This window comes from Lycium ferocissimum, chromosome 10 (genome assembly GCF_029784015.1).
Source record: "Lycium ferocissimum isolate CSIRO_LF1 chromosome 10, AGI_CSIRO_Lferr_CH_V1, whole genome shotgun sequence".
NCBI lineage: Eukaryota > Viridiplantae > Streptophyta > Magnoliopsida > Solanales > Solanaceae > Lycium > Lycium ferocissimum.
Genome location: NC_081351.1, coordinates 37,736,812 through 37,752,163, shown reverse-complemented (window position 1 = coordinate 37,752,163; position 15,352 = coordinate 37,736,812). Strand labels below are relative to the sequence as shown.

The 15,352-nt window shown below is 33.0% G+C and overlaps 1 protein-coding gene across 1 annotated transcript; it reads left to right on the top strand.

The window, feature by feature from the left end:
• Positions 1-201: 201 nt before the first annotated feature.
• Positions 202-14,292, top strand: LOC132034866 (MDIS1-interacting receptor like kinase 2-like). Its single transcript, XM_059425209.1, has 3 exons — positions 202-342; positions 11,040-13,862; positions 13,997-14,292. The coding sequence occupies exons 1-3, from the start codon at positions 333-335 to the stop codon at positions 14,290-14,292; spliced, it is 3,129 nt and encodes a 1,042-aa protein (XP_059281192.1). The 5' UTR covers positions 202-332.
• Positions 14,293-15,352: the final 1,060 nt, after the last annotated feature.

Below are 15,352 nucleotides of genomic sequence, written 5' to 3'. Positions count from 1 at the left end.
TTGCAATAATTCCACCCCATATGGCCCACGAAGAAAATGAAACTTTTGACAGACATGTCCATTAGTTTTTCAAGGCTAACGACTTTTGAATAGTTCTGGAGAAAATCTCCCAATATTTCCACAACTTTAAAGGCTGGCCAATTGAAATGTATTCACAAAAGACATTTTCGTTGGAATTTATTTCCATGCATAATGAGATTTTGACTCGAAGTCCTTCTTACCCGTATTTAACAAGCTGAGACTCAGAAAGACTTGTAATGATTCATTACAATATAAATTAAAGCTCTACCTTGCACAAGTTCATCACAAACCAAAACAATCAATTGATTTCCATGGATGATGGTCAAATATTTTATTTTCTTGCGTTTTTTAACTCTTGTATCTCTTCACGGGAAAATTTAAAATGGAAAGTAACTTTCCGAAACCGACTAATTCCTTACGAGCTTCATGGACACTAAGTCTATTATCCGGTAGCAAACTTCATGTATGCAGAGATTGGTATGGAGTTATATGCATTAATGGTCGGGTAAACAAGTTGAATATTACAAATTCTAGTGTTAATGGCACACTCTATGATTTTCCATTTTCATCTCTCCCTTTTCTTGAGTATGTTGATCTTAGATGAATTTGGAAAATTAAGCTAACTAATCTTGTCTCTTGACTTGTCCATCAATAAGATTTTCCCACCCCAAAACTTGAGACCACATTTTGACAACCAACTAAATGGTTCCATTCCTGAAGAAATAGGTCATCTAAGGTCCTTAACTGAGATAGCTCTGAATACTAACTTTATTGATGGCTCTATTCTCAAAGGGAATTTGAACAACTTGTCTTATTTGTATCTTTATCATAATAATCTTGATCCGTTCCATTCCTGAAAATGTCAATCTTGATTTCTTGATAATAACCATTTAACAGGTCATATTCCTCTAGAAATAGGTAACTTAGTCAATGCAAAATTGTTTCATGCTTTCTCTTGAATTTGAGCAACAACAAATTTGAGCTTACGAAAAACAATCTCCAATTCCCAAAACAATAGGAGATTAGGGAGGATAACTCATCTTTACACCAACCAACTTTTTTCGGTCCCATTCATTTGAAAAACCCGCCATTATCCATAATCAACTCCTAGATGGAATTTGAGAAACTTGCAACTACTCTCCGTTAGCTATTCCAAAAGAACTTGCCTATTTGGATAACTTGGTTATGATGGAAATGGATGAAAATCTTTCCCACATTTACCGCAGCCTTTGCTGCTGGAAACTTCGCATGAAGCAGTGAATAGTAACAACCTAACGAAGAATTTGAAAGTTTGAGTTTAAAAAGGGTTTTTTGATAACAGGATGTTGTCTTGTCATTAATTTGAGCAAATGATTTCCATGTTTAGAAGTAAGAATTTGACTAATCCAATACCAAAACATAATAAAGATATTCATGAATGATCTTTCGTCAAATAATTTGGTTGGAGGTAATAAAATTGACCTCTTTAGGTAAACTTTCGTGTGGCAACCATTTAACGGCGATATTCTGAACTTGCGAAAAAGCTGCCAGTCTCCAAATAATGATTGAATGGATCGCTCCCAACATTTATAGGAGATTACATGAACACTCTTGAACTTGAGCAACAACAAGTTTAGCGTAAAAATTCCAAAGGAGATAGGAGGATAACTCATCTTAGTGTACTTGATTTGAGCAATAGTACTTCTATGTGCTTTCATTGGTGTTCTCTTTATCTGTGATAAAAGAAATAGAGTTGGACATATTGAAAGATGGAATTCCAATAATGGTGTTGATGTTGATGAGGATGATGGTTTGCTTTCCATATCCACGTTAAATGGAAGTGCATTATACCTCATCATAGATATCCTAAAAGCTCACTATAAAGGAGTTTGATGCAATGTATTGCATCGGGAAAGGATGGTTTGCTTTCCATATCCACATTAACTGGAAGCGGTTATCAAAAGTAAAGCTTCCATCGCTTGTGAATGTAGCTGTGAAGAGACTTCATTCTTCCTTTGAGGTTATAAATCAAAAAAGTTTCATGAATGAGGTAAGGGCATTGACAAGGATTAAGCATCGAAACATTGTGAAACTCTATGGCTTTTGTTCGAATGCACAACACTCGTTCTTAATTTATGAGTACATGGAGAGAGGGAGTTTGTCTAGTATCTTGAGCAATGAAGTAGAGTCCAAGAAATTGGATTGGCTTAAAAGGGTGAATATTATCAAAGGTGTTGCTTTTGCTTTATCTTACATGCACCAGGATTGCTCACCACCGATTGTTCATCGAGACATATCAAGCAGTAATGTTTTGCTTGATTCCGAGTTTGAAGCTCGTGTTTCAGATTTTGGAATAGCTAAGCTTCTCAAGCCAGACTCATCCAACTGTACTGCACTTGCAGGCACATACGGCTATGTTGCACCAGGTAAGATGTTCCTCCTTTATCTTTTTTTCTTTTTTAAATTCATGAACTCAAGGGCAAGTTGGTGCTCATTCTACTCTCATTTACATGTTTAAATAGTTATACCTATTCGAAATTATATAATTGCAGAGCTTGCATACACAATGAAGGTTACACAGATGTGTGATGTCTATAGTTTTGGAGTATTGGCATTAGAAGTAATCAAAGGAAAGCATCTTGGGGAACATATTACTTTGCTAGCGAATTCACCAACTAGAGATGTGCAGCTTAGCGATTTGCTAGATGAACGCCTTCCATATCCTGAAGATGAAGTAAAAGAGGTTTTGGTTTTTATCATCAAGTTAGCAATCTCTTGTTTACTTGAAACTCCAAAATCAAGGCCAACAATGCACTTCATCTCCCATATGTTGTCAATGGATCCACCTGTTTCTCAAATAACCTCCATGAAGGCTAAAAGCTTCCCCCAGATGTAAGGTGTCTGTGTATGGAAAAAGAGCAAGTTTTTACACCAACTGGTTGTGAAGTAAGAATAAAAGTGCCATGACAAAAATATTAATTGGACTAGTATTTGTGTATTATATTGTTAGTTGTGCTTATCTAGTTTAGTGTTTCAACCAGGATTCTGAGCCCTTGTACTAGAGTGGATACAATATCAAGTAAAAGGTACTAATACTTTTATACCAATAAGTGCTAATAAAAGTTTGTTTCATGTTTATTAAAGATGAACATGTTAAAGATATATTACATTTGGTATACACTGCAATGCATGTCAAAGAATGGTATGTTAAAGATGAAAGTAGAAATGATTATGTATCAAACTAAGATCTAAATAAACATGTATTGCATAAATGCCTCTTTTAAGACAGACAAACTTTGTAGTTGTAAAATACTGGAAAAATTTCACTTGAGTTACTAGAGAAACAAATTTCTTTGTTATTCTAAACATAGCTTCCACATAAACTACCTCACATGGAAAATCTCAGGGGCCTTAGTCATCTTGATTTTAGTTTTAACCAAATCAATGGAAATATTGCTCCAGACTTTGTCATATATCTAAACTTGCTCTTCATGGATCCTATAGTAAATTCTATGGACAACCCTTTATGAATTGGGAAACAACTGCAACTTTTTGCTTGTAGAAAACAACTTTTCAGCTAGTACATCACCAGAATTTGGAATTATTGATATTTCTTTCTAATCTGTTGGCTAGGGTAATTCAAAATAGAATAGGGAATTTCACTTTGATGTAAAATTTATATTTGAAAGACAACAATCTTCTAGCAGGACACTTGAGGAGCTGGGATAAGAGAATTACTATTTCTTGATTTATCTGACAACAGATTGACAGGTTCAATTAATCTAATGATGTAGGAGATTGGAAGCATTTAATTTCCTGGAGTCTATAAACAACAATAATTTGAGCTTACACATTCCAACTGAGATGGATAATGTATTTCAGATGTTCATGCTGAATTTAAGTCGCAATTAACTCAATGGAAGCATTCGAATTTTCAACTACAATGGTCCCTTAAGTTTGGTTCATTCATACCTTTGTGTTAGCAAATCATCTTGTATTTGTTCTTGCCATTAATATGGTGCCCCTTGTTACACTTTTGGTCCATTCATACCTTTGTCGTAAGCAAATCATCTTGTATTTGCTCTTGCCATTAATATGGTGCCCCTTGTTACACTTTTGGTCCATTCATGCCTTTGTCGTTAGCAAATCGTCTTGTATTTGCTCTTGCCATTACTATGGTGCCTCTTGTTACACTTTTGGTCCATTGATGCCTTTGTCCTTAACAAATCATCTTGTATTTGCTCTTGCCATTAATATGGTGCTCCTTGTTACACTTTGGGTCCATTCATACCTTTGTTGTTAGCAAATCATCTACGCTTGTCATTTATAAAATTTCACCTTGTTACACTTTTGGTCCATTCATACTTTTGTCGTTGGCAATCATCTTGTATTTGCTCTTGCCATTAATGAAGCTCTAGCATAAAATAGGTGGATTATACATTCCCAAATTTATCGAGAAAAAAGATCCAAATGTACTCATCAACTTTTGATTATGGTTTAAAATATTAGGGAGAAAGTCACACAGATACAACTTTTTGAAATGGTAATTTAAAAAGATTACAACTACTTTCTAAAAATTACATAAATATAACTTATTCAAAATTTTAACCTTTTAATTACAAAAATACAACTTTTTACATTCCTAAAATATCAATAATTCTTAATTTTAGGAGTTACTACCGTTAATGCATATCCACTTTTTACTTTCTCTTTCTCTCCACCCCCTCCCCCCCCTCCCCGCCACATAATCTATGAAAAGGGCATGAGAGAGAATATAATTTTCCAAATAAACAAAACAAAATCAACTTCAAATCTCATACTCCATCTACCATTTAAAAAAAAAAAAAATCTTTCGTTTCCTCCTCTTTATTCTTCTTTTTTTATTTTCACGTGATGACTAATGCAATTATTTTTTTGTGACTAAAAGAAATTATTTGAATATATTAATATTAAGAAAAGTACATGAAAAGATACGGTATATGGTATAAGAAAAGTACATGAAAATATACCTAAAAAAGGTATATGGTATATTCATATTGGCAAATTTAATTGAAAAGATGATAACAAAATATTTGTGGATATAATAGTAGAAATTAGTATATTATATATAGTATATAATATAATGATACCTTTTGTGTATATAGTATATAATATTACAATATGCCTAATATATAAATATATTACTATACGTGCCAACCAATTCTACTCTACAATAACATATAGTATACAATATACTATATATAGACGGGATAATATATATATATATATACTTGTTCAAAAGATTATATAATATATACATACAAGTTACATGAGGCCCGTGCTCAAGATATAAAAATAGTGCTAGTAGTTTTTTTAGTATTTATTAAGTTTTAATTTCATTCATAAATTTCATGTAACAAAAGTTTATATTAGTTAAATGTGGTGACTTAAGCTTAGTTTTAAACGAAATTAAGGGAAAAACTAAATTCATTAATTGAACCTCAAGAATCAATTTAGTTCTTTATATATAGTTTATGCTTAAAAATATTAATTCTAAGTTAAAAAAATTTTATAGTACTTTTTGTATTTCTAATATCTAAACTTCCATTTAAAATATTAAGTCTAATTCAATTTAGTTTTAAAATTTAGCCAAATTAACTCTGGAAAAACGAAAAGTGCCACATAAATTAAAACGGGAGTAAGAGTAATTAGTAAGATTCTAATAAATGCTCCGGTTGAAAAAGATAATGTGGCTCCATAGTTGCCTAAATTTTGCTAGTATATAATGAAAAATGATGTAAACGGTAATCTAATAGTCCTTTCGGTTCATATTATCTTGTGATTTTTAGCTTGGACACACCCTTTAAAAAATCACTTATCCCTAGAAAGTAAGAAACGTCTCATTAAATGACCTTAATTAAATAGTACCAACTTAATATAATTTTTTGGTTATGTAAAAAATTATTTATCTAAATAATTATAAATTTGGTAGAAAAAAACTATTAATACTTCCTCGATTATATAAAGAAATATTTATTCGAACTAAATATAGGAGCAAAAAATACAAATATAATATGAATAGAGGGAAATAAAGGGCAAGAAAAGATTAACAAAATATCAATTCAATAAATATACCAATTACATAGGTCCACATAGAAATGGACTTAAGGAAAAAAATGAACCCAAAAAATGAAAATAGGCAAGAAAAAGACAAAGCAAAGCCAAAATTTCGGCCATTGGGATCAAAATTATCCTGTGAGAATAGCCTTAGTTTTATCTTGATATATATATGATAATCTAAGGGCTGGTTATGCTTTTTGTTAAAATTCATGAATTAGCTTGCTAGTATGCTTTTTCAGGTAAGCAATTATTGTGTTTTTATCTGCATTTAATTATGTTATCACTAATATAGGGTATCTCCTTATTTTTAGTTTTTTATTCATAACAATAATCTCCTTGTTTTTAGCTTTAACTTGCACAATTTGTAATATCTAAATTAGTTGTATATTACATAATTAACTCTCATATTTATGAAAGTTCCCCTTAAAATTATACACAGATTGGAGCTTCATTAGGGTCAACTGCAAAAAGTAAGAACTTTTCCTAATGAAGTGATTAATATTAGACCAAAAGTTTAATGGATGGCTAAATTCCTCAATTTCGAAAAGCACATGAACCTATTTGCCCTTTTCACGTTGTAAAATGATACGAGTATAATTTTATGCCTTATTAGCATTACAAATCCGCTGCTAATAGTGACCATTTTTTTTTCTCTTTATATATTAATAGGGTGAGAAAAATCTACTTGCATCTTTGACTACTTGGACTATCTACATTCTACACCAGGCTCTATGACAAATCCAATTCACTTGGGAATAAGTCGGCAACTTCATCTGCAGAAGTTGATGACCACAAAGTCCACTTTTATCATTGAGTCATCATGAGGCTTGTTTAGGAATGTCCATAACAGCTGGCACTAGAGGCCAACTACAACATATCTAAAGACCTTTTTGCATTAGTATAGTATATTTTTCAAGACAAAATGCTCTTCTGTAGTTTTGAAGTCAATTCAACAAACACATACTATAATATATATTCCAAACAAAAGATGATTACACGTAGTTGAAGTTTATTGTTTTTTATACTCATCATCTTCTTATGTAATATTAAAATAGTCTTATAAGTCTTACAGATATGGATAAATGAAATAATTATTTTAAACTCATCATCTTCTTATTTAATATTAAAATAGTCTTATAAGTCTTACAGATATGGATAAAGGAAATAATTATTTGGCAATAATTTAAGAGGGTTGCTTCAATTGGCTATTCGTTATAATTTAAGCTCAGTTAACTCCCAAATACCTTGTAGTGGGTACTAATACCCCACTGTTGAACTGTTCAAGAATCTGTTGTTGTACCTCGTTTGAGATTCCTTTACAATAGACTAAACTTTTGTTGAGGTTTGCAATCAATCCAGAGAACTTTGAGAAGTCTTGAAATTTACCATATAGCAGTTGTGGGAAACCAAAAAAAAATCAAAAAAAGAACAATAGGAGGTAACGTCTGCAAAGACAATTAAATGAAAGTTGAAATCTGCCTAGGAAAAAAAGAGATTGCCCCTTCTTATAATAGAATTTATAAAGATATTAACTTTTTATGTAGATAAATTGATATACGGACATTCTCTTTTAACTACGCATTCTAATTCTAACTGGGGATAGATTATAATTTAAATGGCAGAGTGAAAAGTTAAATTAACCTGCAGTTTGCTGCCTTTTTGCCCAAAAATTAATGACCAGATTGGATTTTTTCTCTAGCAAACATAAAAGAAAAGAACAAGTAAAAAAGGAAGAACATTTTACCAATTGATATTTTCCGTATATTCCCCTCGATCAAAATGGCCAGTAGAGCAAGGGTTATCAATGATTTTTCCTTTTTATTTTTCATTTCTTCTTGTCTAACTATTTTAGCCGACACTAGACCCCAATATTACATGATTAAAAATGACTTTATTCTTAATAGTACCAAAAATTATTTTTCCTTACCCACCCAACACCAAACCTCCACCCTCCAACCACTTCATCTTCACCCACTCCTACCCCACACAACCACCCACCCCAACCCCACCCCACCCTGCACCAGCACTCTATCCAACCCTCCCACCCACCTACCCCTCTCCTAAATTTTCTATTTCATATATATATATATATATATATATATATATATATATATATATATATATATTATTTAGCTTTTATAAAATGTGAAACTTTTTCTTATCCACCCCCCACGTATGCACTACAACCCACACCAAATTTAACCACACAAACTTTTCATTTTTTATAAATTTTTTATAAGGGTAAAATAAAATATGTATTACAAAATTCGGGAGGGGGTATGGGGTAACTTTATAGAATTGGTTTAATAACAACCAAAATAATAATAAAATAAAAACTTTCCAACACTTTTTTTTTTAAAATAATTTTTTTTGGGGGGGGGGGGGGGGATTGACAATGTAAGATTGGTGTAAAAAACCAAAAAAAAAAAAAAAAAAAAACTTGTTAAAACTTTTCTTTAAGAAAAAAATAATATTTTTAAAGGGGTTACATCCCATAATTTTATAAGAGGGGGGATTTGATTGTGGGCAAAGGGTATCGTGGGGTTGTGGGAGTTGTTGGGATTTGGTGGTTGGGGGTGGGTTGCTTTCCACATATTCAAATGTTATATCCATATTACGAAACATATATTAGGGAACTCATTTTTCTCATTTTAAGAACTCTTATTCAAAAAAGATGCTTTCAAAATTTTTTGTTGAAAGAACCTTATCTCAATAATCAAGAATATTTGCTCCTAAAATGTTTTCTTTCAACTTCTTGAACACAACTTAAGTAGAACTTGAAAGCAAAAAGGTACACATTTTAACTGAAGAATCTACAGAGTGTTAAAGCTATTGAATATAATGTGTATTACTTTAAGAATTTTGCCAAGTATTTACACCAAACTAAAGAATGCCAGACAAACACATGTTTATTAACGTGTCACTTAACAATAATTAACTAGTAATTTGTTAGTTTGTCTTTATTAGTGGCTAAATTACTTAGTTTGGTATAAACACGAAGAAGGGGAATCTAGCTTGATGCTCCATTCTCAATCCTTCACCTACGACTCAATGTAGAAACGAGGCTTTTCCCATCGATAATTAGTAAAAATTTGTGTTATAATACACATTTTTTTTGAAATTCCTACCGAACTAGTTCATTGGGAAAATGTTGGTGAAATAGTTATTATAAACGTTATATATTTTCTAATTTTTTCGTTAAAAATTTAAAACATTACTACCTTTTTTTCTTTTATAAATAAAATATCTATGGAGATAGCCAAACATTTTCGGTAAAAAATAGTGATTTATTTAGAGTGACCAATAAACTTTCAATTTAAGAAGGATCAGGTTCTTTGGGACTCTATTTTCCCAAGTTGGATTGTAAATGGTGCAATACTGTTATTTACACATTTGAGACATATTATGAAAGTAATATAATTATGCCGCTGTTCCCAAAAAATAAATAAAAATAAGATGGATCGGGTTTTTTGGAACTATATAGCATTAGAACGTAACATAATAATTTAACTTTGGTTACTTCAAATGCAAAACAACCCCACTGTGTTCAGTTAAATAAATTTTACTCCTAGCCGTCTAGGTTGGTGAAAAACAACTGTAAAATGTTTATGAATTTGATTCTTGATATCTAGGAAAGGAAAATAAAGTAGAGTTTTTTTTTTTCTAAACTGTGGCTATGGAGTAAATATAAATTAGAGTAATGCATACAAATTGTTGTCCCTTTACCTTCCATTTCATGAAGTGTGATTGTGTGTATGTGTGACTCTTTCTTCTTGGAAAATATGAGTAGAAATTGCAATAATTCCACACTACATGGCCCAAGAAAATGATAGAACTCTTGACAGGCATGTCCATATTAGACTACTTACGAATAATTCTGGAGAAAGGGCCCCAACATTTACTTCCATGGATAGTAGTAAAGAGGACATTGAATAATTGACTCCCAAGTCTTCCTAATTCTACCCGTATTTTTTTTTGTGAAATAAATTTGACTCATTTTTCATAATTATTTTATTTTAAAAATTTATGATCTCCATAACTCACATCTCTTCATCTTCATAACTTCTACTCTTAATTGAAAATATTCATAACTCACATTAAATTATCTTAATTATAAATAAAGGTTTTCTTCTTTCCTCTTCTTTGTATCTATTTAATTTGTATGGGATGATCACTTGAAAGGAGAGCATAATTTCCCTTCTATAATGAACATACTAATTCACTTCAATTTTTTTTTTTTTTTTTGCAGTACAGATGCCATTTAAGATTGTCAATCAATGCATGTTGCTAAAACTTGAAAGCACATAAATATATTAAAAATTGCCGGAAAAGTTTAACAAGAAGATCAGCAGAAGCAGGCAACTATATACAGTCAGAAAAAACAATCACTACTTAATTTTTTTTTTTTTTTTGGTTCAACTTCAAAAGAAAAAATATATTCCCCATTTTGTTCAGTTAAATAAATTTGATTTGTAGGTTTGTGAAAGTTAAAAACAACTGTTAAACTTTATGAATTATTTCAATTGCTGAAATTTATTTTGGAAAACTTAATTTTAAGTGGCTTAGAAATATTCTACGATCAAAATTGTTGTCAGTCTGCAGTGCAAGTGATTGTGTGTGTGTGTGTGACTTTTATTCTTGACCATCTGAGCAAAACTTGCAATAATTCTACCCCGTATGGCCCGCGAAGATAATAGAACTCTTGACAGTTTGTCAATGCAAATAATGACGACTTATGAATAATTCTGGAGAAAGTGCCCCAATATTGCAAAGAGAATATTGACTCATTGACTTCCAAGTCTTTCTAATTCTACCGTATTTTACAAGCTGTGAAATAAATGCTATTGGCTCAGCAAGACTTAGTGATGATTCATTACAATATAAATTAAACCTCTACCCTGCACAAGTTAATCACAAAACAATCAATTGAAATACTTTAGCCATCAAGATGGTTCCCAGAATATTTTATTTTCTTGCGTTTTTTACTCTCTTGTATCTCTTCACAATTTCTTTTGCTTCCACTGAGGAAGCAACTGCTCTCCTCAAATGGAAAGAAACTTTCGGAAACCAGAATAATTCCTTATTGGCTTCTTGGACACTAAGTCCGGCTGCTGCCAAGAATTCTTCCAGCCTCGGAGCAGCAACTTCTGATGCATGCACGGATTGGTATGGAATTATGTGCGTTAATGGTCGGGTAAACAGGGTGAATATTACAAATTCTAATGTTAATGGTACACTCTATGATTTTCCATTTTCGTCTCTCCCTTTTCTTGAATATATTGATCTTAGCAAGAATCAGCTCTCTGGCACCATCCCACCTGAAATAGGTAAGCTCACTAATCTTGTCTATCTTGACTTGTCCATCAATAAGATTTCGGGCACAATCCCACCACAAATCGGCTCACTAACAAAGCTTGAGATCCTCCACATCTTTGACAACCAATTAAATGGTTCCATTCCTGAAGAAATAGGTCATTTAAGGTCCTTAACTGAGATAGTTCTGAATACTAACTTTCTTGATGGCTCTATCCCTGCTTCATTGGGGAATTTGAACAACTTGTCTTATTTGTATCTTTATCATAATAATCTTTCTGGCCCCATTCCTGCAGAAATAGGGAAACTTGTCAATCTTGTTGAAGTTTATCTTGGTACTAACCACTTAACAGGTCATATTCCTCGAGAAATAGGTAACTTAATCAATGCAAAAGTGTTCTATGCTTTCTCCAATGAATTGTTTGGTCCCATTCCTTCTGAAATAGGGAAGATGAAGTCACTTGAGAATTTAAGCTTCTACGAAAACAATCTCTCTGGTCTAATTCCCAAAACAATAGGTAACTTAACTGAGCTCAAACTCTTGCACCTTTATACCAACCAACTTTCTGGTCCCATTCCTAGTGAGTTAGGGAATTTGAAAAACCTGAGTGATCTGCAATTATCCACTAATCAACTTACTGGTCCAATTCCTGCTTCCTTCGGCAATTTGAGAAACTTGCAAACTTTGTTTCTCCATGACAACAAGCTTTATGGTTCTATTCCAAAGGAACTTGCATATTTGGATATCTTGGTTGTGCTGGAAATGGATGAAAACCAGTTTTCAGGCCATTTGCCTGAGCATCTTTGCCAAGGTGGGAAACTTGAGAACTTCACGGTGAATAGTAACAAGTTGACAGGGCCAATACCAAGAAGCTTGTCCAGGTGCTCGAGTTTCAAAAGGGTTCGCTTTGATAATAATAGTTTCACTGGGAATTTAGCTGAAGCTTTTGGTATCTATCCAGAGCTTCGGTTCATTAATTTGAGCGACAATGATTTTGATGGTGAACTCAGTAGGAACTGGGGGAAATGTAAGAAATTGACTAATCTGGAGGTGGCCAGAAATAACATTAGTGGTAGCATACCACCAGAGATTGGAAACATCAGCAGGCTTGAACGACTTGATCTTTCGTCGAATCATTTGGTTGGACAGATTCCTAAAGAATTTGGAAAATTGACCTTGTTAGGTAGATTCTTTGTACAAAACAACCACATTTCTGGTAATATTCCTATGGAACTTGGGTCAATGAAAAAGTTAGAGTCCCTTGATCTATCAGACAATAGATTGAATGGGTCGATCCCAACCTTTATAGGAGATTACATGAACATGTTTCTCTTGAACCTAAGCAACAACAAGTTTGTCCAGAAAATTCCAAAGGAGATAGGGCGGATAACTCATCTTAGTGTACTTGATTTGAGCCATAATCTTCTAGATGGAGAAATACCCATTCAGTTAGCCAATTTACTGGACTTGGCAGACTTGAATCTTTCCCACAACAGACTTTCTGGCCGCATTCCTGAAGAATTTGAAAGTTTGACTGGTTTGCAGGATGTTTTCTTGTCATACAATGAGTTGGAAGGTCCAATACCAAATAATAAAGCTTTCATGAGTGCCTCATTGGAAGGTAATAAAGGTCTGTGCGGCAATTTAACAGGATTTCTGCCATGCAAAATGCCATCTCCAATGGTGAAGAAGCACTCAACGGCGAAGGGCCGTAAACTCATCCTCATCACAGTACTTCCTATTTTGGGAGCACTAGTACTTCTATGTGCTTTCATTGGTGTTCTCTTTATCTGTGATAAAAGAAATAGAGTTGGACATATTGAAAGACGGGATTCCAGCAATGGTGTTGATGTTGATGAAGATGGTGATTTGCTTTCCATATCTACATTAAATGGAAGTGCATTATACCGGGATATCCTAAAAGCCACTAAGGAGTTTGATGCAATGTATTGCATCGGGAAAGGAGGGTCTGGAAGCGTTTACAAGGTAAAGCTTCCATCTCTTGTGAATGTAGCTGTGAAGAGACTTCATTCTTCCTTTGAGGTTACACATCGCAAAAGTTTCATGAATGAGGTAAGGGCACTGACAAGGATTAAGCATCGAAACATTGTGACACTCTATGGCTTTTGTTCGAATGCACAACACTCGTTCTTAGTTTACGAGTACATGGAGAGAGGTAGTTTATCTAGTATCTTGAGCAACGAAGTAGAGTCCAGGAAATTGGATTGGCTTAAAAGGGTGAATATCATCAAAGGTGTTGCTTTTGCTTTATCTTACATGCACCAGGATTGCTCACCGCCGATTGTTCATCGAGACATATCAAGCAGTAATGTTTTGCTTGATTCCGAGTTTGAAGCTTGTGTTTCAGATTTTGGAATAGCTAAGCTTCTCAAGCCAGACTCATCCAACTGTACTGCATTTGCAGGCACATATGGCTATGTTGCACCAGGTAAGATTTTCCTCCTTTATCTTTTTCTTAGTTCATGAACTTCTCCGTACATTCTATATTGTTTCTATCTCACTTAAGTTTAAATAGTTATACTTTTTTGGATATATATTGTTTCGAGCTTGCATACAATGAAGGTTACACGGAAATGTGTGATGTCTATAGCTTTGGAGTATTAGCATTGGAGATAATCAAAGGAAAGCATCTTGGGGAATACCTTACTCTTCTAGCAAATTCATCGACAAGAGATGTGCAGCTTAGCGATTTGCTAGATGAACGCCTTCCATATCCTGAAGATGAAGTAAAAGAGCTTATGGTTTTCATCATCAAGCTAGCAAGCTCGTGTTTGCTTGAAAATCCAAAATCAAGGCCAACGATGCATTTCATCTCTCATATGTTATCAATGGATCCGCCAGTTCATCAGATTCCATGAAGGTGAGCTTCCGAGATGTAAGGTGTCCTTGTATGGAAAAGATTATGCTTGGCACCAAGTGGTTGTGAATTGAAAAGTTTGCTGATAAGAACTTTCACAGCAAAGTATTGCTGGGACTAGCCTTTTCTGTATTGTTTGGTTACTTATATAGATTATTACTTATTTCAATCTGAAAGATTCAGAGCCTTTGTACTAGATTATGTACAAATTACATATACTGTAGAAGGTAATTGTTTAATATCCTTGTACCAGTAAGTAATAAAAGCAAGTTCCATGCTCGCTAAGTACTACAGATGTTATTGCCACAGCTTTGCATGTTTTTTTGACTCGTGAAAAATCTTGAACCATGAAAACTTCTATAATTTGAAACAGACTGCAATGCATGTCAAACAAATGATATTTCAACGATGAAAATAGAGAAGATTATGTATCAAACTAAACATTTACTAAACATGTATGCATCGATTCCTCTTTTTGTTGAGTAAGGTAATCAGAACAGTTAAGCAAGATATAGGAATACAGTGTTTGATATCTTGTATGTGTGTGTTGTTTTCAGTTTTTATGACTGCCTTTTTCATAAACCAATAAAACCATGTTTGTTTGTAATTAACATATCCTTAAATTTAAACACGTCTCTTCATAATTAACCTCATTAAAGAATATATAGTGAACTAAAATGTAGTTGTTAATTCCGTATTATTAACTATATTATCTTTCTTTGGATTTAAAATATCAAATTTCAAACTGTAAGAAAGATGACCTATTAGTAAGTTGCTGATGGGGTCTAAATTCAAGATAGTCTAAATTAAGCCACCTTACTATGTTTCAAAATAAGTTGATTCGCTATCAGAAAAACAATCATTATACCTAAATCTCAAGTTAGTTGAGATCGGCTATATGAATCCTCAGTATTCATATCCATCCATTTAGATCTGCAATCCAGCTTTCTAATAATTTGCATCCATCATATTGATATACATCTTCTTGAAGTTGATCAAACTAGAGTAGTGAAGGACCTATTTGTTGCAGAGAAGAAACAATCACAGTTAGTTGATGCAGA

Bases quoted from the DNA above. Each gene is read 5' to 3' on its own strand.
- LOC132034866 (XM_059425209.1), top strand. The intron at 13,863-13,996 runs GTAAGATTTTCC...CATACAATGAAG, and splicing joins ATATGGCTATGTTGCACCAG to GTTACACGGAAATGTGTGAT.